General features: G+C 33.6%; 1 protein-coding gene across 2 annotated transcripts in view; it reads left to right on the top strand.

Annotated features, from left to right (window-relative positions):
* LOC111393343 (cellulose synthase-like protein G2) overlaps positions 1 to 25,050 on the top strand; it is an 89,307-nt gene extending 64,257 nt beyond the window's left edge. The window contains exons 4-9 of one of the 2 annotated variants that reach the window (XM_023018842.1): positions 23,020 to 23,229; positions 23,322 to 23,424; positions 23,551 to 23,729; positions 23,838 to 24,185; positions 24,435 to 24,714; positions 24,874 to 25,050. In XM_023018842.1, coding sequence (XP_022874610.1) covers positions 23,020 to 23,229; positions 23,322 to 23,424; positions 23,551 to 23,729; positions 23,838 to 24,185; positions 24,435 to 24,714; positions 24,874 to 24,983 — 1,230 coding nt within the window. In that variant the 3' untranslated portion in view covers positions 24,984 to 25,050. Of the gene's footprint in view, positions 1 to 23,019; positions 23,230 to 23,321; positions 23,425 to 23,550; positions 23,730 to 23,837; positions 24,186 to 24,434; positions 24,715 to 24,800 lie in introns of both variants that reach the window. The other variant, XM_023018843.1, reaches the window with a different exon arrangement.
* Positions 25,051 to 26,311: the final 1,261 nt, after the last annotated feature.

The raw sequence follows: 26,311 nt of genomic DNA, 5'->3' as shown, positions 1-26,311 counted from the left end.
GATGGACTTTTGTGGTAGGCCTCCCGAGGTCAGCTAGAGGTCACAATGCTATATTGGATAATAGTTGATCGTCTGATGAAGTCAGCCCATTTTCTGCACTTAAGTAAAAATCAACATGGACAACTCATACAATTATAAATCAGGGAGGTAGTTAGATTGCATGGGGTTCCTATCACCATTGTTTCAGATAGAGACCCGAGATTCAAATCAAAATTTTGGAATAGCTTGCAGGTTGCCATGGAGATGAAATTGAAGTTTAGTATTGCTTATCATCCTCAGACGGATGGATAATTAGAAAGAACCATCCAAACTCTAGAAGATATGTTGAGGGCATGTATTTTGGATCTTGGTGGTAGTCAGGAGGCACACCCACCTTTAGTGGAGTTCGTTTACAACAATAGTTTCTAGGCCACTATATGTATGGTTCCTTATGAAGATTTTTATGGTAGGGAGTGCAGATCTTCTATCCGTCGGGATGAGGTCGAAGAGAACAGAATTTTGGGCCCTGAAATAATTGAACGAACAGTTGAGGCAGTTGATAAGATTATAGCAAGAATAAAGGCAGTGCAAGATCGACAAAAAAGTTATGCTAATAGTAGAAGAAATAATTTAGAATTTCAAGTGGGTCACAAGATTTTTTTAAAAGTAGCACCAATGAAGGTTGTATTGAGATTTGGAAAGAAATGGAAGTAGAGACCATGATTCATTGGACCTTTCGAAATTCTTGAAAGGATTGGTAGTGTGGCTTACAGACATACCTTACCACCTAAACTAGTAGCAGTACATAATGTGTTCCACGTTTTGATACTCAAAAACTATGTTCATGATCCCAATCATGTGGTAAGTTACCAAACTTTGGAGGTACAAAAAGACTTGTCATATGAAGAAATCTCGACAATGATTTTGGAAAGAAAAGTGCATTAACTCAGAAACGGGAAAGTTTCCTTAGTCAAGGTCCAATGGCAAAATCATAGACTTGATGAGTCAACTTGGGAGAAAGAAGAGGAGCTTAAAACCAAGTATCCAGAGCTCTTCAATTAACTAAGGTAAATTTTCAAGGACGAAAATATTTTGAGGGAAGATTGTAATGTCCCAAAATTTCATATATTACAATTTATTTTATGTGTACTATATTTTAATATTTTGGAAGTTTAGGGACTAAAACATATATAAAGTAAATTTCAATATTATCGGATGTTAAAATGTAGATGTTGACAGAGCAACGATAAGTATATGTATATTGGACTCGTTTTAAAGATCGTAATTAATCATGCATGTTAGACTCGAGAAAAAGTTAATTAGGATTAGCAGAACCCAAGTTATCGAGGTTGAAGGATATAGCTTTAAACTTATATTTTAATTGATTATTTAATGTATCTAAAATTTTGGTAGGTCACGTGCAAAGCAGACTTCAGGCATTAAAACAATATGAGTAATGTTTCTGTTCTGGAATGTCAAGCCATTTCGAGTAGATGTCGGCACAATATATATATATATATAAGTTTCAATTTGTTGGCCATGTGTATGAAATGTATTGCTTGATGAGTGGTATAGTTGGTTGACAAGACTTGGTCAATTATTTTATTTCAAAAGTCCATTTCCCAATTTTTATCCATACCCCTATCGCACTTTTACACGTTTCCCCAACTGTACACCCACTTTGCTTGACTGGATCGTGGGGTGATATATTTATAGATGTATATCAAAAGAAGACATATGCATAATTACACGATTGTAGAGAGAGAAGAGTGTTGAAATCAGGCAAATTTCATACTTTATATTTTATGCAGTGTAAAAGGAATCTTACTTTCTACCTTAAAAATTTATAGATACTTGTACCTATGGTATTGCAATTTAAAATAGAAAGCCAATTTCAGACAATATAAATTCTTGCAGTGGCCAGAAGGATTTTTGGAGATTGATTTCTTTGGTTTTGTCTTCCAAAAATTAAAACAATCTAGTAAGGTATGATATCAAGATGCAATGTTTTATATCCCGTTTAATTATTATTTTTACATGATGAATTCTGTACTTATGAAAGTTAAAGTTATGATATGAAATACTATGATATGAATGATATGGCCATTTTCGGTACAATGATATGACATGAGCTCTTATCGGATTTTAAAGATATGAGACGGTATGATATTCTCACATGTGTTTAAATTATTATTCGGGATTGTACCATTAAAATTTTATATCTTACTCAGTATTCCCATGCACTCACAATTTTTCCTACTCTTCACAGGTTAGATTGGGTCGTTGGTCGGCTGGAGATGAGGTGCAATTGTAGGGCCAAGATTTATAGAAAATGAAATAATTCAGCGTAACGTGCCTTCAATTCTAAATTTTAGCAGTAACCTTAGTTTATTAATTGATTTAACTAGTTCATTTAATTTGAAATCTAGGACGAATTTTTTCAGACATGTAATTTCATGTGATGACTTGAAAAATTTTAACTTGTTTTGGTATTTGGTGTTTCCTTGCTATTTAAGTTTTCGGCATAGATAGTTACGTCAAATCGGAAAGTTAAAAATGGAGCAGCCTTGGGAATTTATTTTCAATTGCCACACACATCTAATAAATGCAATGTACTATAATGATTTAAAATGGGTGAATCTTGATGCTATGTCCCACCTACTGAAGAAAGAGAAAATATATTATGCTTTATGCGTATATAAATGTTTCTGATTACTGTATATGTGCATGCGAATATATAGAGTCAAATGGAAATTATTATACATGCGTAAAAACGATTTTGCCTCTAATTCTTACATTACAGATTAATTCTACGTGATCTTTCCGAACTTATACTTTTAAGATATGGCGTAGGAAAGTATTATTTATTTTCTTTTAGGAATTAATATATAAAGTATTCTTTACAAATTTGAGTAAATTAACATTTAAAAATTATATATATTATTGCATGCCATGTTGTTTAAAATTTAAACATAAATTTTGGTAATGATTCAAATCTTAAATTTTTGGGTCTTTACAATGATGTATTTTAATTCCTTTTTGTTTATTTTTCTCCCATGATGTGTAATTAAGTATTTAGTTAAGGTGAATGTTTATACCATATTTATGAACCTTAATTTTAATTAAAAAGTTCTACATCTCCAATAGATGTTGTGAACAATCCACATAGGCGACCAAACTATTTTGAAGACTATAAGAAGGTGGAGATAGAAGAAAATGATGATTATACAAGTCATCACTTCAAAAAGGGCGTCGGCGAACTAATTAATACAAGAAAGGATCTATATGGGAATTATCAGCTGTGAAGATTAGAGGTTGAGGCTGCAAATTTCCTTTTCAAGCCACCATGAGTAACAAAAACAACAAAGCCAGGCTAAATACATAAATAAACGCTTATTGAGAGACAACCCAATTTTTTTCCCCTTTTATTGATTTTACTTTTTATATTTAGGATAGAATTTTAACTGTTTAATAGGCTTTGCCATCCATATTCTGTTTTTCCTTAGGCTCTTGAATTTATTAGTTTATGAGATGTTCGGTCAAGTACTACTTCTAGATTATTTGATCTATAATGTTTGACTTGGCATCATTTTACAAGATTATAATATCGTGGAATACTCAAACCAAAATTGATCAAGGGGACAATGTGATCAAGAAGACCTTCTTGCTCTTGCACTTCATGCCATCACAACCACCATCTCCTAATATGTCTATTTATACTTTAAGACATTGATGACAATGTCTACTTTAAGTTTAAGAATGAAAAAATATTGAGTTTTTACTTTTTGTGTGTCATTGTATGTTTATTGTTTTTTATATGAGAAAAATTTAAAAAAAATTTAAATTTTTAAATTTAAAAAAATATATATGTTCTTATTTTAGTTATTCACTTGTGTGGCTTAGATGGCCAAGTCAACAATGATGAATATATTTGAAATTAAGTGTTAAATTATGAACGGTGAATAAGTTGCATGCTTAGATTGATTGATACTTACTTATCCAGGTGAAACTTGATATTACCTGCACACATGAATTCAATTAGATGTTATGATTGAATTAGCTAAATCATTTTGATATGTTGAAATAGCGGACCTTAGATGCTAAATCCATACACTAATTATACATCCTTAAACCAAATCTAGCATAGTAAAGGGATGATTTCACTATTGTAGTAAAATATGGATATGAATGGAGATTCCATGTCTAAAAATCTTGATCAATGGAATAAGATTAAGTGAAAGTTTTAAATTAAAGGTTGATTTGATTGAATATGTGTTTAATAAGGGGTATTAAACTAATCGAAGACATTAAAAATTATATATATTTAGAAACTTCTTTTCGTAATCTTTATGGTTCGAGTTATTAAGCCTGTAAGGTTGTCTAAACTATGTTGCCCTAAAATTATCTAATTTGAGAGTCATCGGTCAAAGACTCACTACAAGGGTCATTTAAAAAGCTTAATGAAGAGAATACTGCAAATAAAAAAATCTAAAAAAAGGTGCATGAAATAGAAGAAGCATCATTTACCTTGGTTAAGTCACAAACAATTGTTTGAGAAATTTGACTTTTGATAAGAGATTATGAATCTAGTTGAGTCTTGGAGATTGAGACAATCAAAATAATTGGAGAATCCTTGTTTGTTAAAGTATTGACTTGCAATTAGTGAAATCTATCTAAATTAGAATGGCAATGATAGGTATAAAATTCAACTATAAATTACACGCTGATAGAGAGTAAAAAAGCTCAAGTTTGGAAGTGTGTAAATTTTACAAGTGACGAAAGAACAAATTTGACCGCTAAGGGTTGGAAATGAAACTACTTGTAAATTCATGATATTCTACTTAATTCTTTGCACAGATATCAGTTTTGCATTGGAAAAGTGGATTTTGATTTTTGTAATGTAACCTTGAAGTTAATTATAGATTTAATATTATGATTTCAATATTGAGGAAAAATGCTAGGTTTTCAAGCCAAACCTTTAGCATGTTTGTGTGGTTGTTTTAAGTTATGTTACAAGTTTATTTGAGAACAAATAAATGTTCAAGTTTGTGGGTTGGATAAGTGTATTTTCCACACTTATTCTAGTTTTATTGATAAAATATTACCTAATTTGTTATGTGCATTAATAGGTAAAACTCATAACTTGATGAAGAATTGGAGAAAATAAGCTAAAAATAGAGAAATATGACGAAATTAAAACTATGGGGGGCTAAATTTTAACATTTCAATAGTCACATTGGGATGTAAAAATGAAGAGGGAAGCTATTACAAGGTCAATTGGATGCAATTAGAAGCTAAAGGGATGAAATCGCAAGTGAAAAGGGTAACAATGCATTGGGAAAAGTTGGGGAACCAATTTGCATAATTGCCCCAAAATTTGAAGCTATGCATACACATAACCCTCCCCTTTTTTTTTTTTTTTGCTTTTTAGGGTCCAACGAGGAAGGTCGATAAGAGTCAAGGGTTTCCTAAACAGATTGCAATCTATTTGTCAGGTTGTCCACCTAAATCAGAAGAAGTTATAGTGCTATAACAAAATTTCACAAGAAAATGTCTCGAGAAATCTATGAAGATAGAATTAGGTCTCAACAAGAAAATCGGTCTTTTTCATGCATAAGCATGTATGCCATGAGTATGCGAGATCCCATTACAGGCTGATAGAAGCTAAAATCATTCCCATTAGGAAATGTTTTCTTTCATTTTTCTTACTTCGAATCTTTTTGGTATGTTATTTTACACATTTTTAACCTACAAATAGCCTTCCAGAACATATTTGGAAGCTACTATCACATATTCTATCGTTGAAGCGACTCTTAACACAAGTATTAGAGAGAATTAACACAAAGAATTGAAGATTCTAGGCACAGATAGAAGGAAAAGTGCAAATAGAATTAGGTCTCAACAAGCAAATTGGTCTTTTACTTCCAATCACAAGTTATTCGAGCCATATTTTTTTATGCTTATAGAAGGGGATGCATGTACATAAGCCTGCATGCCATGAGTATGTGAGATCCAATTATAAGCTGACAAAAGCTAAAATCATTCCCATTAGGAAATGTTTTCTTTCATTTTTCTTACTTCGAATTTTTATGGTATGATATTTTACACATTTTTGACCTACAAATAGCCTTCTAGAAGGTATTTGGAAGCTATTATGACAAATTCTATCGTTGAAGCGACTCTTAACACAAGTATTAGAGAGAATTAACACAAAGAATTGAAGATTCAAGGTGCAAATAGAAGGAAAAGTGCAAGAAAGTAATTTCTCGAACTTCTATTTCTATTCTTTGAATTGGGTCGTGTTTTTTCTCAACTTCTTGTGTAATTCAGATATAATTACTTTAGGCTAAACTTCTCTTGTGTATTTGATGGATGATGAAACTTTTTGAGTTATATTTCTAATTTATGACTTATTGTATTATAATCATCGCTGATGTTTGTGATTAAGTATGCATGAATATTGTGTTATTTAACTGCTTAACTATCAATTAAAGAGCATGTTGCTTATTCGTAGTGTTAGAAAACTCACAATAAGTAGAATACTATATATTTGACACGTGGGCATTGGGTATTAGGAATAATATTAGAGCGTGTGCAATTATATGTGATAATCATATAATTGAATGCTTGCTTTGCATATGAATTCGTCGTAGGAACTGGGTTGAATCGTGCTAAGGATGGGTTTAATATATCTTAAAAATAATATTAGATATAATTGGATTATCGATTGTCATGAATACATGAATAGCTTTGACTTACATAAGTCAAGAATTGGAAATAAAAACCAATAGGTGGATATCTCATTATTTGATGAGAACAATATTTTACAGCATTTTTAGTCCAGTTTAGAATAATTTCAAAGTAACCGACTAATTTGTGTAACATAGATCGAATTTGGTAGAAGTAGATACTCTAAACTAATAGTTATTCCTTGTGGGATAATAACCTAATCCATCACATCATTACTTGTTAATAATTCTGTACACTTGACCAAATAGCATACTAGGGACTACGTCTCCTACCACATCTCCTATGTCTTATACTACAACCCCCTATTTCGTTCCCATCGTTCTTAATTTTACATTCAGATTTGATGGGTCTTAATATTATTCATTGATTATAAGTTACTAGTGTATTTCATGATCGTCATTGTAGGAAAATATGACACAAAAAAGTAAGACTCCTTTAAAGGAGGACGGAAAAAGGAGTAGAGAAGTAAGCCAAAGATTCTTCAAGTTCTATCTCCAGGTGAGTCAACATTCGATGAGTCTTAGTTTTTCTCTCTTATATTAGTTACTAAACTTTTGATTATACTACATTGAGATAAGATAGAAATCAATTTTGGAGTGGAAAATCTAGACTTTCTCAAGAAAAATAATGAAAATCCAAAAAAAATAAAAAAAAAAAATATTTACAACTTTATTTTGCATGATTGTGTAAATTTGACTCGAATAATGTTATTCATATTCAATAATAATATTGTGTCTATATAGGATTGTAACTTGAATCGATTAGTGTTAACATTAGAAATTTCAATTATTACTTAAACTCCATTATTTTGTACTTGGGTTTTGAACAAATTGAACACGAATTCAATTTTTAATTGCACTTGAAATTGGTTGTATATATTAACTAATTTAAAACCTTTTAAGTTTGTAGTATATATTTATTTCACTAATCACCCAATCAGAACCCTATTGAAACTCATTTAAAATAAGTTTGGAGTGATTAGGTCCATTCGAAAAATTAAAAAAAATAATTAAAAAAAATGACATAGTCACTTGACTATTGTTCATTTCTTATCTTTAATATAAAATGTAAAATGCATTGAATTAACCAAGGCACATAGGAAAAAAGTTACCTACATTTTTGAATTTTGAGAGTTAGATTTTCATTTTGAGGAAAATATTGAATGAATATTTCGAGTTTGGTATTTGTATAGGTTTAGTTGCATCCTTCTTTTGCTTTATTTGAAGACGAAGAATGGTTCAAGTTGGAAGTATTTGATAAGTGTTTTTACAATTAATTGTGTGTTTTCTTGCATTAAATCTAGTAGTTAATTAAAATAAAGTACATATATAATTAATACTCATGGAAACGAAAGTTTACTCAATATTATTCATCACGATCGGTTCAATTGTTGTATAAAACTTTGATCATATTATAATTACAATTGTACTTAATCTTTAAAGTTGAATCCACCATTATATTTTGACACGGGTGGCAGTATGAAAAAATTAAATTCTGAGACAGGAGCAAATTAAGGTAAGTTCTGGCAGAATAAAGAAGAATAAGGAAAGTAGCGATTATGGAAATTTCTGGGATTTCTTTTAGTATTCTCTTACCTTAAGTTTAGTATTAATTTCCTTTCTAGTTTTTTTTAAAAGATTATATTCTAAGTTTAATATTTTATTGCGTTAATTTTCATGCTTATAAAGACAATAATTCTGTAATGAAAGACAGTTTTTGAGTTTTATGAAATTAATCAGTAATTGGCCGATTTTTAGGAAGAAAGGATTTTCTTCTTGAATTGTTCTGTATCTCCAGCCTTTTCCCTTTAAGTGGTGAGTCGAATCCAACTCTGTATCTTAAGGAAGTTGCCTGCGAGTGGTGAACACCGAGACTCGATAATCATCTGGTCTTTTTCTGAATTCTGTCTAAGGTGCTGTGAATTTTCAAGCATCAAATTTTTTGTGAATTTTTGGCATCAATTTGTTTCTGTGAATTTTTCGACATCAATTTGGTATCAGAGCTTCAGTTGTTATGGCTAATCGAGGTCGTGGTCGATGTGGCCCTGATGTTGAAAGACCAAACCCTGAGCGGGATCATCGTGATATTGAGAATGAAGCATTGCGCAGGGAAGTGTAATAGCTTCAACAACAGTTGGCCCACCTCCAAATTGAGAGATGAGAGGCATTAAATCAGGAATTTGAGGAAGAAGATTCATATGGCGATGAAGAAGAGGGTAATCGATTCCATCGAGATCATAGCACGGGGTCCAATCGCTCTCGAAGGAATCGCAAGTTTGAGCGAGATTTCGAAATCAAAGTTGATGTTCCAGAATTTGAAGGTAGAATGCAGCCAAATGAATTTATTGATTGGTTGCATACAGTGGAGAGGATCTTTGAGTACAAGGATGTGCCTGAAGACCGCAAGGTGAAGATTGTAGCGATTAAGTTGAAGAAGCACGCGTCAATTTGGTGGGAACATCTTAAGAAACAGCGGGCACCTGAAGGGAAGAGTTGCATTGTGACATGGGAGAAGATGCGAAAGGCCCTCAAGAAGAAATTTCTTCCAGATAATTACAAGCAGGATTCTTTCCTTAAGTTTCATAATTTTAAGCAAAATGAATTATCTATTGATGATTACACAACTGAATTTGAATATCTGATGTTACGGTGTGAGATTGAGGAACCTAAAGAACAGACTATAGCCCGTTATCTTGGTGGATTACGTATCGAAATTTGTGATGTGGTTCAGCTACAGCCCTACTGGACTTTCAATGATGTTTGTAAACTTGCAGCTAAGGTTGAAAAATAGCTAATGGAGCGTCGTAAGGGAGCCTTTTGTTCCTTGAATCGTGACACCAATTTTAATTGGGGGAACACAGGTCCGTTTAGGAGCAATCCCATAAAACCAGGTTCGTCAAAAGGTAACCTGAAGCCAGAAACGTCCAGCACTCATCCTGGCCGTCCCAACCCTCCTGTTGGTCGTCAATGTTTCAAATGTCAAGGTGTAGGACATATTGCATCAGATTGTCCTAATCGTAAAATTGTCGCCTTTGTGGAAGAGGACGAGGGTGAGGTCTGCATATGATGAGGAAGTAGAAGAAGAAGTAATCTATGCTGAACATGGAGAATCTCTGGTGGTCTACAGGAGTTTGAGTGCAGCACATGTAGAATATAACGACTGGTTTCGCAATAATATTTTCCACACGAGATGTACATCCCATGGCAAGGTCTGTGATGTAATTGTTGATGGGGGGAGCTGTGAGAATGTTATTGCAACATCAATGGTGGAGAAATTGAAAGTCAAAACGAAAGATCATCCCCAACCATACAAACTCTCCAGGCTTCGCAGGGAAATGAGGTAAAGGTTCACAAGCGTTGTCTTGTTCAATTTTCTATTGGTACTAAATACTCCAATGAATTATATTGTGATGTTATACCTATGGATGCTTGTCACTTAATACTCGGTCGCCCATGGCAATATGATAGAAAAGTAATGCATGACGGATTTAAGAATACATATTCATTTGTAAAAGATGGGGTGAAGATTGTGTTAGGTCCTACAAAAATCGAAAAAGTTTATCAAACATCGAGAGTGGAGAGCAATATTTTTTTAACAGGAGCTGAGGTAAGAAAGAATATAGAGGAGGCGTGTGAGGCTTATGTCCTTGTTGTGTTGGAAGAAAATGAAGAGCATACCGAGTTGCCTCCAATCATGGGTAATTTACTCCATGAATTTTCCGATGTTATACCTGATGAGATACCACCCGGATTACCACCAATGAGGGACATACAACATTGCATTGATTTTATACCTGGTGCTAGTCTTCCAAATAAGGCTGCTTATAGAATGAATCCGAAGGAGCAGGACGAATTACAGATCCAAGTTGATGATTTACTGGCAAAAGGGTTCGTGAAAGAAAGTATGAGTCCTTGTGCTGTCCCAGCACTTCTTGTACCAAAAAGGGATGGTTCCTAGCGTATGTGCATCGATAGCAGGGCGGTAAACAAGATTACGATCAAGTATCGGTTTCCAATTCCACGGCTTGATGACTTACTTGATCAACTACATGGTGCTACTATATTTTCAAAGGTTGATCTCAGGAGTGGTTATCATCAGATCAGAATGCAGCCTGGGGATGAGTGGAAAATGGCTTTCAAGACTCGGGATGGATTGTATGAGTGGACCGTTATGCCTTTTGAGTTATCAAATGCCCCAAGCACCTTTATGCGCTTTATAAATAATATATTTAAAGCTTTTATTGGTCTATTTGTTGTGGTTTATTTTGACGACATTCTAGTGTAAAGCAAGAATATTGAACAACATCTGTTGCACCTTAGTCAAGTTCTTGAGAAACTTCGGGATCAGAAGCTTTATGCCAACTTAAAAAAATGCCACTTTTTGCACTACGAGCTTAATCTTTTTAGGCTTTGTAGTCTCAAGTGATGGAATCAAGATGGATCCAAGCAAGGTGGAGGCAATCACAAGTTGGCTAGTCCCAAAATCAATTCAGGACATTCGGAGTTTTCATGGGTTAGCTTCTTGTTAGGCAATTTTGTTGTCAAACGACCTCCCCGGGTGATGATGTAACCTCGGTTGTTTATTATCAATCGGCCTCGGCCTAATGATTGATTAGCACATCGACACAATTAACGAGACGACACAATCCATTTTGTTATGGACCGTTCGAAGTAACCTATTTTATAGTGTTGCTCACGGTTCTCGCACCATTCTTGGAAGGCTATGTTATTATTGTTGAGGCCCAATTATTTGAGTCGAGCCTTTGATCCACCACTTAGCCCTAATTGTAACTTACCTTGTTTGGACAATACTCTTGGCATATATTCCTCTCAACCTCTCGGCCTCCATTTAGAGTGAAAAAACCCTCTTTGTGAGCTTCTCTCTCTCGGCCGTTTCTTCCCTCCCTCTCTGTGACCTTTGTGGTTGATATATTGTGGGTATTTTCTTGGCCTTCTTCTTCCCATATCCATAGCAACCGGACCGTGGTGGCACAAGGTGGTATTGGAGTTGTCTCAAGAAATGGTGTCGATGTTTTTGGTAAACTGAGCCCGGTTTTGCACTGCTTGACTGTGGAATTCGGTCCTACACTTCTTTTTACCATCGTTTTATAAAACAATTCAGCACTATTATATCTCCTGTCATCGATTGTTTGAAATGTGGAGTATTTAAGTGGACAGAGAAAGCACAAAAGAATTTTGAGTTTTTAAAGAAGAAGGTAACAAAAGCTCCTATTTTGAGGTTGCCAAATTTTGAAGTTGTCTTTGAAGTAGAATGTGATACGTCAAATGTGGGAATTGGTGCAGTTTTCAGTCAAGAAGGAAAGCCTATTGCCTATTTCAACGAGAAGTTTAGTGATTCTCGAAAGCGATACTCTACATATGATAAGGAGTTCTATGCTCTTGTACGAACATTAAAGCATTGGAGTCATTACATTTTGTCTAAAGAGTTTGTTCTCTTCTCTGATCATGAAGCATTGAAGTATATCAATGGGCAACATAAGTTGAATCGCCGACATGCTCAATGGATGGAATTTTTGCAGGCTTTTTCATTTACAATCAAGCATAAATCAGGTATCCAGAATAAAGTGGCTGATGCATTGAGTCGAAGATATTCCTTGCTAAGTACTATGGAAGTGAAGGTTCTCGGCTTTGAAGTTCTCAAAGGATTATATCAGGATGATCCATATTTTGGTGATATTTTTACTAAATGTGTAAAAGGTCCATTTAATCATTTTATGTTACAGGATGGTTATCTGTTCAAGGATAATCGTTTATGCATTCTACAAAGCTCTTTACGAGAAGCAATTATTCTAGAAGCTCATGGAGGTGGACTAGCTGGACACTTTGGACATGACAAAACCCTTTCATTGGTGGCATCACAATTTTATTGGCCTAGGAGAGGGACGTTATGAGACATCTGGAGCGTTGCAAGATCTGTCATCTGGCCAAAACTCATGGATAGAACACAGGTTTATATATTCCATTACCAGTTCCAAATTCACCGTGGGAGGAAGTTAGCATTGATTTTGTATTGGGGTTGCCACGGACACAAAGGAACAAAGATTCAATCATGGTAGTTGTTGATCGCTTCTCGAAGATGGCGCACTTTGTTCCTTGTAACAAGACCACAGATGCTTCACATGTGGCTGATTTGTATTTTCGAGAGATTGTGCGACTTCATAGTGTACCAAAAACAATTGTCTCAGATTGGGATACCAAGTTTATAGGTCACTTTTGGCGCACATTTTTGGAGGAAACTTGGTACAAAATTGCTTTTTAGCACATCTCATCACCCGCAAACTGATGGGCAGACCGAAGTTGTTAATCGAAGTTTAGGCAATCTGTTGAGAAGTCTGGTGGGTAAGAATATTCATCAGTGGGATCTTATGCTAGCTCATGCGGAGTATGCCTATAACCATTCTACAAGCGAGACTATTGGTTGCACCCCTTTTGAAGTCGTGTATGGCCTGAATCCAATTAGTCCTTTGGATTTGGCACCTATCATTTCGGTGCAACAATAGAGTGGGGATGCTGATGCGAGGGCCAAGGAAATAAAGACAATGCATGAGCAGATTCGGGAGAAAATTATTAAGCAAAATGAGAAGTACTGTGTTGCCGCTAATAAACATCGTAGACCAGCTGTTTTCAAGGAGGGAGATATGGTGTGGATTCATCTTCATAAAGAGCGATTTTCGAAAGGGAAGTATGGAAAGTTGATGCTTCGAGCTGATGGTCCATTTAAAGTCCTACAGCATATCGGGAAGAATGCATACAAAATTGAGCTTCCAGTAGAGTATGGTGTTTCAACTACGTTCAATGTTTCAGATTTGTCCCTTTACCATGAGAATGAAGATGAAGCAGTTCCAGACTCGAGGACGAGTCTTTTTCAACCGGGGGAGCATGACACGGGTGGCAGTATAAAAAAATTAAATTCCAAGACAGGAGCAAATTAAGGTAAGTTTTGGCAGAATAAAGAAGAATAAGGAAAGTAGCGATTACGAAAATTTCTGGGATTTCTTTTAGTATTCTCTTACCTTAAGTTTAGTATTAATTTCCTTTCTAGTCTTTTTTAAAAGATTATATGCTAAGTTTAATATTTTATTGCGTTAATTTTCATGTTTATAAAGACAATAATTCTGTAATGAAAGACAGTTTTTAAGTTTTATGAAATTAATCAGCAATTGGCCGATTTTTAGGAAAAAAGGATTTTCTTCTTGAATTGTTCTGTATCTCCAGCCTTTTCCCTTTAAGTGGTGAGTCGAATCCAACTCTATATCTTAAGGAAGTTGCCTACGAGTGGTGAACACCGAGACTCGATAATCGTCTGGTCTTTTTCTAAATTCTGTCTAAGGTGCTGTGAATTTTCCCGCATCAGATCTTTTGTGAATTTTTGGCATCAGTTTGTTTCTATGAATTTTCCGACATCATATTTCCTATTTACTTGGTGGTCGAGATGGCCAGAGAAAGAATATGACACAAGATTTTTCAAAAATATATATATGTTTCCTCAGAATAGATACCTGGGATCATGAAGAAAGAGAAGGTTGCAAGAGAGAATATTAAGAAAGATTATTGGAAAAAGTTATATTTACTGCTTGATAATTTTACATTGCAGCACATATGTATATATACATGTTCAACAGTAAATGAGGTCCCTAATTATGAGATTTACTGTCAACAATGGACGTGATTCTAGGCTGCTCTTATTTTGGAATTCCTTGCAATCAAGCAAGGAGTTTACTGGAGATGATTGAGGCTGCTGTTTGCAAGGAGTCTGCTGGAGAAGAATGACGCTGTACAGGTGGGAGAATTTCATGATTCTAGGCTGCTCTTATTTTGGAATTTCTTGCAATTATGCAAGGAGTTTGCTGGAGATGATTGAGACTTGTGGAGGTGATTGAGGCTGCTGTAATGGTTGATAATTTCCTTAACACATGATATGATGAAAGTGAACGAAGTCAAAGGTGTTGGGAATCTACTTATAAATGCACAGTGGAATTTAAAATAATTTTCGATTCCTACTAAGAATCGCCTTTGTGTTTAGATAGAAATTGTGATAAGATTGTACCTTTTTCAGATCTGCAAACTTCTTTACTATTCTTTTCGTTCTAGCAATCTTAATTCGCCATCCACAGCTATCCAATTGTCCAGCCTCCAACGGTAATCCACACAAAGAACAAGATTGCAGCTACTAGGGTTTTCTCTCTTGTGCCAGCAAGAATAATAAAAATCTCTTGGACCTCAAACCCTAGCCATGTATTTATATAAATCCAAACGGGCTCGGCTCGGTCCAGTCTAATATTTAATTAATCTAATTAATTAAACCCGGCCTGTGTATTAATTAATCCAATTAATTAATTCGAGAATATAAATAACAAATTCAATTAATTAATTTATCTAACGATTGTTAAATTAACCAATTGGCAATTTGCATTCTTCCAATATCATTTGTATGCGACCCATTAGGTTCCCGACTACGATGCCTAATGACGTGAAATATTATTTTGATCTAATCAAAATTGATAAATTAAAATACCCTTTTAATTCATCGCCAATTCACACTCGCCGTCCCTGATTGACATCTAGCAATGTGTCAGGGCAATACATATGACGGGAAATGTCACGTGGTATGATAAAACCAAATTTGTTCGTTTACCTTGAAACTATAATCCCTTCGTCAATATGTTCCGATCAATTATGAGATATGGAATTGTGTCAATTTCGATCATCGATCATATCTTTCACTCCACTATTAAGTCAATATAAGTCGAAAACTCCTTTTTCGACTTATGAGTACATCTTGGTCAAGGATTTCATCATCGACTTAATTGAATGAAACGCAGATCATAATCTCTTACTATCTAAGAGTGACGAATCCTTTATTGATCAATCACAACCTTCATACGATTCTTGACGTACCCGAACGATGTCATATTAGCGGCACTTTTCAGAGCAACATCCAATACCGCCAAAGTATGACTGCCTTCATATAAGGTACCATGACGACCTCAAGTCAAAAGACCAATTCCACTACCGAACGTTAGAGATTAACCACTGACACTCAGATAGTTATCCATGTGGAATCTCTCGACGGGTCTCCAATGTTTTGTTCTATAACAAAACATCCACGTGTTCATTTAAGTGTCACCACACTTTAACTTGTGAGATCAGCTACTTACTTCACAAGTAAGAAATGCCACACGTGATGGTCTATCCGTAATAACGATATCCGTATCTCGTTATTACTTACGACCACGGATGATTTAAGATTCAATCAGATGTAATTTGTATCTCACAATCACAACTCCTTGTGATTAACAAATTACAAATATTTGAATCTACGGACTCCATTGTTTATTTAATTGTCTATTAATTAAATAATAGATCTGCCATTTAATTGCATTAATTATATATAAAAGTATTTATGTCCAAAGTTGATTGGACTTAGGGCATAATACTTACAAAAGGGTCACACAAAGACTTGTCTATATTCTAAATGCCAATTCAATTTTACAGGGGAAAATAAAAATAATTTTATGATCTGAATCCTGTTTGGTATCTTATAGCATCGGTGCCCACCCCCACCTCGGGGGGCGGGGGGAGTGTCTAATCATTTACTTCATCGATGGCTTCACGTTTTACACAAATGTACAAGACAAATAATCTGGGCCCGTGGATATTGAATTACTCCACTTAGCTGTAGTAGAAAAAATTCAATATAAAAACAAAAAATTAATTGTAGCAATATATAATATTAATTGATGCAAGAAGCCAGCTTCACTTTATGTCATTTTTGTGATGTTAACAAGTCCAAATTGAATTTTTGGGCTCGTTAACTGTTGTTGTTGTGTTGGTTCTAGAAGAGGTATTTTGACTCTATTAATTTATTTACTTATTAAAAGACTTCATAAAAATATATAAAAATGTAAAATTTAATCAATTCATGAGATCGATTGTAATGCACTAAGTGTTAGTCGTTGTCGTGAGAATTCGTGAATTTGATTCTGGAAGATTTTCGTTTTTTATCTGTGGGCATAGAAGAGATAATTATGAATGAGCATTACTATTTTATTTATTTATTGGGCTATACTCAATATATTTAACAAATATTAATTAATTTGTTTTCAATTTAATTTTATAAGATTATAGTAAAAATATTATTGAGGTTGGAATATGCAAATTAATTTCTAATCAATATGATGAACACTTCCACATCGATTTGTCTCAATTCCCCGATAACTATATAACAAACTCATTTGGTACAATTCAAATTCTTATCAACACTTCGAATTTTGAGACCCCCTCTTTCGACAACACAGACCATCCCCTTCATGCAGTAGTGTGTAAGCGCCTATGTATATTATTATGTCATCATTTGGGTGCAGTATGTGATAGATGATGATTCATTCAATCTTGATGTTTAAATCAACAAATTTCGTAGAAAATATACAGAACTTTTTTGGAATTGCTTTCCGAAAGCAAGTTCTTTGTAATTTTTTAAAGCCATATTGTTTTATGTTTAAGCCTCCGTTTGGCTCTCATTTTTTGAAGTAAAAATGAGTGGAATAGTGTTTTTTTTTTTTTTTAAATGAGTGGTTGAAAAGAAGTAAAACTTTTCAATTTATGTGTAATATTATTTTATGGAAGATCAGGTTGAAAACAGGAAAAAGAAAAATGAAATTTAATGTAATGAGGGGCCAAATGGTGGCTAAGTTATATCAATTTTCTTCTAGAACTTGGTAAGTGAATTTTCTTCGTCACACTCAAAGGTATTACGTAATAATTATAACAACTTACAATAATTTAAAGAAAGGACATTTTTAAGAATGTTCAATTTTAAGGGTATGAGTTAAAAAGTGTCCACTCATTTGAATTTAGTGACAATTTGTCTCTTATGCCTTTAATGAAAAGCTACATTTTGAAATGGTATTCTCGACATTTTAAATGTCGTTTTCGACATTTGATTTTTTTATCAATTTGTCACGAATCTTAAAAAGTGGCTTCCATGAGAAGTTACATTAAAATAATATTTCTCAAGATTTCATATGTTATTCTTGACATTTGAACACCGTTTTATTTGTTTAGAATAATATTTCATTTTGAACATGACATTTCTCTACATTTAAAAATGTCGTTCTCGACATTTTCTGAATCAATGAAAAACATAGAATTTATTGTGATTTAACAAGTATACTTTTTTAAATAAATATGAAAGGTTATGTGTCAAAATTTTACTGGCCAATAACAATATTGCAAAAATGTCCTTTTTTTTGTCTTAGTGTGAAATTATAAATTGTTAATAAGAATATTTTAGTCTAAATTCTTCCAAATCAGACATTTTTGTAATGATGAACATTTTTACAAATGATTAGATAAAAATGAATATTTTGTGAAATTTCTTCTCCAAAGAACTTTATGAACTATTAAGACTGATATAAAAAAACCTCTAAATGCTCATGAAACGTGCTATTGATCATCTAATCATTATCTTTCAGCTTTTGTCAATTCGTGACGTATGTTATCTGAAGTTGGTTTCAATCTGGAGTAGAAATTTGGATACGGCTGCCAATGGCAGCGCAGCATTAGTGATACAATAATATCATTTTAATTATTAGAAATGATTGTACTTTTTGGAGGTGACAGCAATACATAAAACGAAGGATTATCCTACTTATACATGAAAATAGTACATAATTAATTACAAAAATAATTTGAAGAGAAAAAATTAGATGAAAAAATTAACTATAATTTAAATTGAAAAGTGATACAGTGAAATGTGACATTATGTTATTCATCTTTAAATTATTTTATCAATTTTACTTTTCCAATAATGTCCATCTTTTGAAAATTTTGATAAATATATTATTTTCTTGGAATTGTCATCAAATTTATAGTACCAATTATGAATCATTTTCATTAAATTAGGCAAAATTGAAGAGTTTTTAGTCCATATAAATACTATTTCTCTGCCTTTTTGCACAACTTTTGAATAACGCATTTCAAAGTCAACAATAAATTTTATTCACACTTTCATAAGACTCAAAACTTTTCAACTGCACATTTTATTAACTTTCATCAAAATCTATTAAAAATATTATTTTAATCCCCACCAAACACAGGACATAGATTAAAATTTGGATTTTAATTTTTATCAAATATGGACTTAAAAAAAATAAAATTGCAAGATGAATATAATTTTGACAAAAGGTGTAAAAAAGAAAGAGGAAAATTTAGTACATGTTTATTGATAAGTCTCTAATTAAAAAAATTGTACAACTGTATGAAGCTAAGTTTCCCTTCTTGACATAGTAGTGCCTGAAAATTTGAAATGAGTTATATCACTAATAAGTATTTATAAATATTTTAGGTTTGGATCTTGCTAAAATAACAGGGAGGCTGATAACCTCCTGACCAAACCCCACAATTGGGGGTCCCATGTTCTTTTCTTTTTCTTTTTTTTTTTTGGTGGGCCACCCCTATTTTTGTGTCGGCCAGGGGGGCCGTTAGTGTAAATGTCATGCCCTAAGTCCAATCAACTTTTGACGTAAGCACTTTTAATAGATAATTATTACAATTTTATGAAAGATCTATTAATATTCAATTAAATTAAATAATAGAGTCCGTAGATTCAAATGTTAGTGATTTGTTAATTACAAGGAGTTAGTGACTGTGATATACAAATTACATATGATTGAATCTTAAATTATCCGTGATCGTCAGTTATAACGAGATACAGATATTGTTATTACCAATAAACCATCACGTTTAGCATTTTTTACTTGTAAAGTAAGTGGCTGATTTCACAAGCTAAAAATGTGTTGATATTTACATGAACATGTGGATGTTTTATTATAGAACAATGCATTGGAGACCCGCAGAAGATTTCACGTGGATATCTATTTGTGTGTTAGTGGTTAATTTCTAACGTGTGCTAGTGGAATTGATCTTTTGACTTGAGGTCATCATAGTGCCTCATATAAAAATAGTCATACTTTAGCGATGTTGGATATTGCTTTACCAAGAGCCACTAATACGACATCGTTTGAATATGTTAAGAATCATATAAAAGTTGTGAATGATAAATAGATGATTCGTCACTCTTATATAATAAGAGATTATAATTTATATTTCATTCAGTTAAGGTAATAATGAAATCTTTGACCAATGTGTATTCATAAGTCAAAAAGGAGTTTTCGATTTGTATTGACTTAATAGTGGAATGCAAGATGTGATCGATAATTGAGATTGATACTTATTCATATTTCATAATTGATCGGATCATGTTGACGAAAGAATTATAGTTTCACTGAAATGAACAAGTTTGATTTTGTCATACCGCCTTGTGACACTTTCCGTTATATGTATTACCCTGACATATTGCTGATGTCAATTTGGAACAACAAATGTAAATAGGTGATAAATTAAAACGGGTATTTTAATGTATTGATTTTGTTTAGATCAAAATAATACTCCACGTCATTTGACACGTGATTGGGAACCTAATGGGTCACACACATAATAAGAACTAGAAGAATGAGATTTACTAATTAATTATTAACAAGTGTTGTATAATTAATTAATTGGGTTGCTCAATAATAGGCTCGAATTAATTAATTGGATTAATTAATTAATGGACATAATTTAATTAAGTGGGTTAATTAAATATTGGACCGGGTTAAAGAGATGGGCCAAGCCCATTTGTGCCTATATAAATAAGTTGGTAGGGTTTTTATACTGTACAAATTTTCATTATTCTTTTAAGCACAAGAAAAAGTAAAATCTTGATTCTCTCTCAATCTTGTTTCTTATGTGGATTTTCATTAGAGGCTGGATAATTGGATAGTTGGTGATGACAGATCAAAATTGCTGGAACAATAGAAAAGTAAAGGAGTTTGCAAAATTTAATAAATGTATAATTTCTATCTAAACACAAAGCAGATCTTTGGTGAGAGTTGAATTTTGTTTTATTTTTCGCTATGCATGATTAAGTAAATTTTCAACAGTCAAATTCCCTATTGCTATAGTAAAACCCTTTAGGTTTAGATTTTTTCATTCTTTTTTAAATTAGAGTAATACTATTCATCAGCACGATTTATCCTTAAACAATAATATGGCATCAATCAATTTGTCAGCATTATTTTTTAGATTTGTTAAACTAATTTCCTTTAGGCTGCCTCACAAACTTTTGGCCCATTGAGTATGGATCGGGTCACAAAGAAATCATGCTTTTGTGAAAATACGCTTTTAACGCATCAAAGGATTGAGTATCAGCTGTAAACATGGCTGATCCTCAACCCTTGGATCTCATCCTTTTGTTGACCAGATATTTTAACTTGGTTTTGGCTCTTCATTCGTGTAGAAGCTTCGTGACTCTTTCTCTTTCTGACCTTTCCCTTTCTTTGAGTGCAGTTAGGGTTTGATGATTTCTCTCTCTCTGTAAATTCGATCTTCATCTTAGTGGTAAATCTTTCATATGTTATGTAAATGAGAGTTGAGTGCTTTCATGGTAGAAGTTGATCTTTGTGATTTCCTATAGAGAAGAGGTTAGAGAGATATATCGAAGAAACATTCTGTTTCTTCGTACATTTGTAACATTTCTTGGTTCTTCTTAGTGGATCTTGATCTATATCTGTTTACAGATGCTCAACGGATGATTAGGCCTAAAGGCTGAACATCCGGGCCCCTTTTTGGGAGCGAAAAATTCTTGTGTTGATCTTTTACTATTTCTGCAATTTATTTTAAACATCAAAACCACGAAATAATTTCAATTTGGACCTTAACAGGATTAACAATGCCAACCTATTCCAATTCACGTTCAAGACTAGCCTAATCATCAATGCGAGAATTAAATTAAGGGTCCATCAAGCACATTCTTCTATATAATCAGATATATTGAACCTTGTAATGAACAAAGTAAAAAGCAAAAAACGATGGAGAACACACTTCCTCTTAATCTTCGTCGTGTCAAAAAAACTAATCTAATCATAAACAGGCTGCATATTTTCACTCAAGGCTTTGCTCTTTTGGCCCTGATTTATTATAGAACAAATTTTCTTTTCCAAATTATCAAAATCAGGGACAAAAACACACCATTTTTGCCGCATGCTTTAGTGTTTCTCTCTGAGCTTATACTCTCTTTTCTTTGGGTTTTGAGCCAGGCTTTTCAGTGGAACCCGATTTCCAGAAAAGTTTTTCCAGAAAGACTGCCTGGAAATGATAAACTTCCATCCAAGTTTTAGTGTTTCTCTCTGAGCTTATACTCTCTTTTCTTTGGGTTTTGAGCCTGGCTTTTCAGTGGAACCCGATTTCCAGAAAAGTTTTTCCAGAAAGACTGCCTGGAAATGATAAACTTCCATCCATTGATGTGTTTATTTGCACTACAAATCCCATAAAAGAGCCTAGTGTAGATGTTATGAATACTCTTATATCAGCAATGGCCCTGGACTATCCTGCTGATAAACTTCATATGCATCTCTCAGATGATGGGGGAACTTCTGTGACTTTCTAGGCAGTTAAAGAAGCCTGGAAATTCTTGAAATGGTGGATTCCATTTTGCAGGAAATACGAGGTGAGGACGAGGTGTCCCATGGCTTATTTTTCAGCAGATGAAAGTGAGGACGGAAATGAAAAGTTTAGCAGCTCTGAATTTATTGCTGAGAAGAAGAAAATTGAGGTTGTGACATTTACTATGCTGTTACAATTTTCCATGTTTTTTCCATAGATCTGTCTGAACTATTGAGGTACTTTCCATAAGCTATCAGAAATAATGGGGCATTTGTGGTGCAGAAAAAGTATGAAGAGTTCAAGCGTAGAATACTGAAGATCATAGAAAATACGAGCAGTTTTACTAGCAGAGATCATGATCCTTTAATTCAGGTCTGTGCTGATTTTTCACAATCCAACTATATACTGTGTACTAGGTGTATCCTTTGTCAACGGGACATTTTTTACACGAACTAACTATTAGACAGGATTTCACACAGAGTCATGGCTTCACAATTAGATTATGTCCATCAAATTGTTCTGACTCGTTAAATGTTACTTTGCTAGGTGATTAACGATGAAAATTGTGGAGTGGATTCAGATAAAACAGAGATGCCTCTCCTTGTTTACGTCTCTCGTGAGAAAAGGCCTTTTCATCCACATCATTTTAAAGCTGGAGCGCTCAATGTTCTTGTATACAATTGTTTTTCCCGAAGAATCCATATCGTATTATTTGCGCTTGTACATGTTTATTTCCTCATTTCTCTGCGTACTTACAAATATTTGATTATTCATGTATAATTTTCAGCTTCGTGTATCCGGTTTGATCAGCAATTCTCCATACATACTAGTGTTGGACTGTGATATGTACTGCAATGATCCGACATCAGCCCGCCAAGCAATGTGTTTCTTTCTTGATCCCAAAATATCCCCAAAACTTGGTTTTGTTCAGTTCCCACAGAAATTTCACAATATCAGGGAGAATGACATCTACGACAGCCAGTTGAGATTTTTTTGGGTATAATACTGAAACCTTTTCACTTTTCAGCATTGTGTTTACTACACGTTTTTGTTCTATTTATTCAATTAGTTTTATTCAAAATTACTCAGCCGAAATTGGAAGGTGTAGATGGGCTTAGGGGATCTATGTTGGTCGGCACTGGTTTTTACATAAAGAGGGAAGCACTCTATCGAACTTCCAACGTTCAAGAGGGTATACTGATTCATGTCTAATTTGAAAGAATTCTTATTCCAAATCGAAATCCATGTTTTTTCCCCTTAACAAAACCATATTCTGCATAGCTATTCAATAAAACGTTCTTGCTTTTACTCTACGCAGATAATGATCTTGTGCAGCTACAGAAGGCATTTGGTCCGTCCTATGAGTTCATCAAATCACTTCAACAAAATTACAAACTGAATGCATCTAGGGATGAAGAGTTTTCTGGAGTATCGCTGAAAGAAATCAGATTTCTAGCATCTTGCGGTTACGACAATAACACAAAATGGGGCAAAGAGGTAAGAACAAGATTTCGAAAACACCTCATCTCCCCCTCTTTCAACCCATCATATCAAATAGGCTGTTACTTACTAATGAGGTCGTGAATGTTAATGCACTATGTGCAGGTGGGATTCAGATATTTTTCTGTGTTGGAAGACTACTTTACTAGCTTCAATTTACATTGCAATGGCTGGATTTCAGTTTATTTGGATCCAGCAAGGCCATGTTTCTTGGGTTCAGCTACTACAAATCTCAATGAGATTATAGTTCAATACACACGATGGGTAGCCGGATTGGTGGAAGTTGCTGTCTCAAGGTTTTCTCCCCTTATATACGGGCCACTGAGAATGTCGACCCTTCAAAGCATGTGTTATGCAAATTCTGCCTATGATTTCTTAATCTTCTTGCCTGTTTATTGTCTAGCCATTGTTCCTCAACTCTGTCTGCTTCATGGCATTCATCTCTATCCCAAGGTGCGTTTTGAAGCACTCTTCGTTGCAACACGCAAAAGTCTTTTAGGCTTTTAGAGCATGTTAAGTATGCACAATTTATATCACACGGGACACGACAGTAAACAACTCTTTTAACTTACATATTCATTTAGTAATGTTGAATACTATCTAATCCAACTTACCAAATGTACTACTGTAGTCTTGTAGATTCTGATCATAAGATTTTATATTTAACATTCTTTGGTAACACTCGATTCATTCATTTTTCAGGTAACGAATCCATTTTTTATCGTGTTTTCATTCCTATTCCTCTCGTCTCAACTCAAACACATACAAGAGGTCTTCTCGTCTGGGCATTCAATACGAACATGGGCTATAGAACAGAGAATTTGGATGCTAAGGTCACTTACCTGTTACATGTATGGAACTTTAAATGGAATTTCGGAGATGATTGGTCTAAGAGCAGCTAGTTTCTTGCCGACAGACAAGGCAGTAAACGACGAACAATCCAAACTTTATCAAATGGGAATCTACGATTTTCAGGCATCACGTCTGTTATTAGCTCCATTATGCACCTTATATATACTAAATGTAGTAGTCTTCATAATTGGAGTCACAAAGATTTTCCACATTCAGCAAGCGAGCAAGATGTTCATACAGCTTTTCATCCCATTATTCGGCATATTGATCAATTATCCATTGTTTGAAGGGATGTTCTTGAGGAAGGATCACGGGAGAGTTGCACCATCTATTACAATTCTTTCTGCCGCCCTTTGTATTATTATTTTGTCTTTTGGATCCCTTGTTCTGATTTATTAAGTAAAAATGCATGTGTTGTTTTAGAATTATTAGGCTTTTCGTTCAAGATATTGAAATTTGTATTATAATGCACCATCCGTTAAAAAGTGTTCCAAAGTGAAAATGTAAGTATAGATAAATATATTATATGAAAGACTAAAAATATATATGTTTAAACAACTTAAATAGAAATCGAAGTGTTGTATTTCTTAGAAAATATAGAGCTCTTTCGAACAAGAAATAATTAACATGGAAAATACATACAGACTATTTAAAAAGACTAATAAACTCATAACAATTTTCCATATCAAAAAAATTTTCACTTGTGTCAGAATAGAAACAACTTTCTAGATCCAATTTTTATGAGGTTTCCTTTTTCACTTATTTTTGTCCATATTTTAATCAGAAATTGCGTTTTGCAATTGCTCTCTAGAATACAAACAAATGGTAAGAAAAACATTATAGACATCCCAAAAAATAAACAACAAAGATGATTGGTGTACAAAATTTATTTTTACAGAATGTGTACAGAACTCTCACAAAGGTGTGAGTCCCACATGAATAAATAACATCAAAAAATTAACCCACCCTCCTCCCCCCACCCCCCATGTGAGGTGTCGGTAGGGGGTTTTGTGAACCCCTACTTGTACACCAATCATTTCCCGATAAACAAATACAGGAGCATGTAGAAGGGTTATGGAAAGTAGATAGAGTCATGTTTGAATTGAATGGATTGTTGTTTCTGGCATATAATTTCATTTTTTTCGAATAATCTGAAGAAACATATGCCTGCAAGTTTACTTGAATGGATTTTGAATAGCACAAGGGGGTGATCGGATCAGAATGTGAACTCGAGCCAACCGACTTCACAATAAATCTTTAAAACGAATTTTCTCCCTTTTGTGGTGCTTAAAGGCATTAAGCAATCATTTCCTAGGATATAACAAATTTTGTCTCCTACAGAAGCAAAACAACAATTTGAATGAGTTCCTATGAACTCAATGAAGTGTTTTATACTTTGAAGAACAATTTCAAAATAAGGAAGGAAATGAGATTCAAATTAGAGAATATTTGTCTTGAAAATGGTGTAAACTTTTTGGTAGCTGAGTAGGTTATTTATAGATTTATTCGTTACCATTTGAACTCTCTACAAACCTTTTTAGAACAATGGTGACTATTAATACAGCTTTCCAAAAATGAACAGACAACTCTATTTGGATTGAAATACTACGTTTGTTAAATGTCTATTAATAAACGTCTATTACATCGACTAATAGATGTCTATTACATCGATTAAAAGACATACACAAACAATCACAATAGAAAATACGTGAAAATAACCCAATGGT

This window comes from Olea europaea, chromosome 4, assembly GCF_002742605.1.
Source record: "Olea europaea var. sylvestris chromosome 4, O_europaea_v1, whole genome shotgun sequence".
Lineage (NCBI taxonomy): Eukaryota > Viridiplantae > Streptophyta > Magnoliopsida > Lamiales > Oleaceae > Olea > Olea europaea.
The sequence above is the reverse complement of the archived record's forward strand: the minus strand, read 5'-3'. Positions and strand labels throughout refer to the sequence as shown.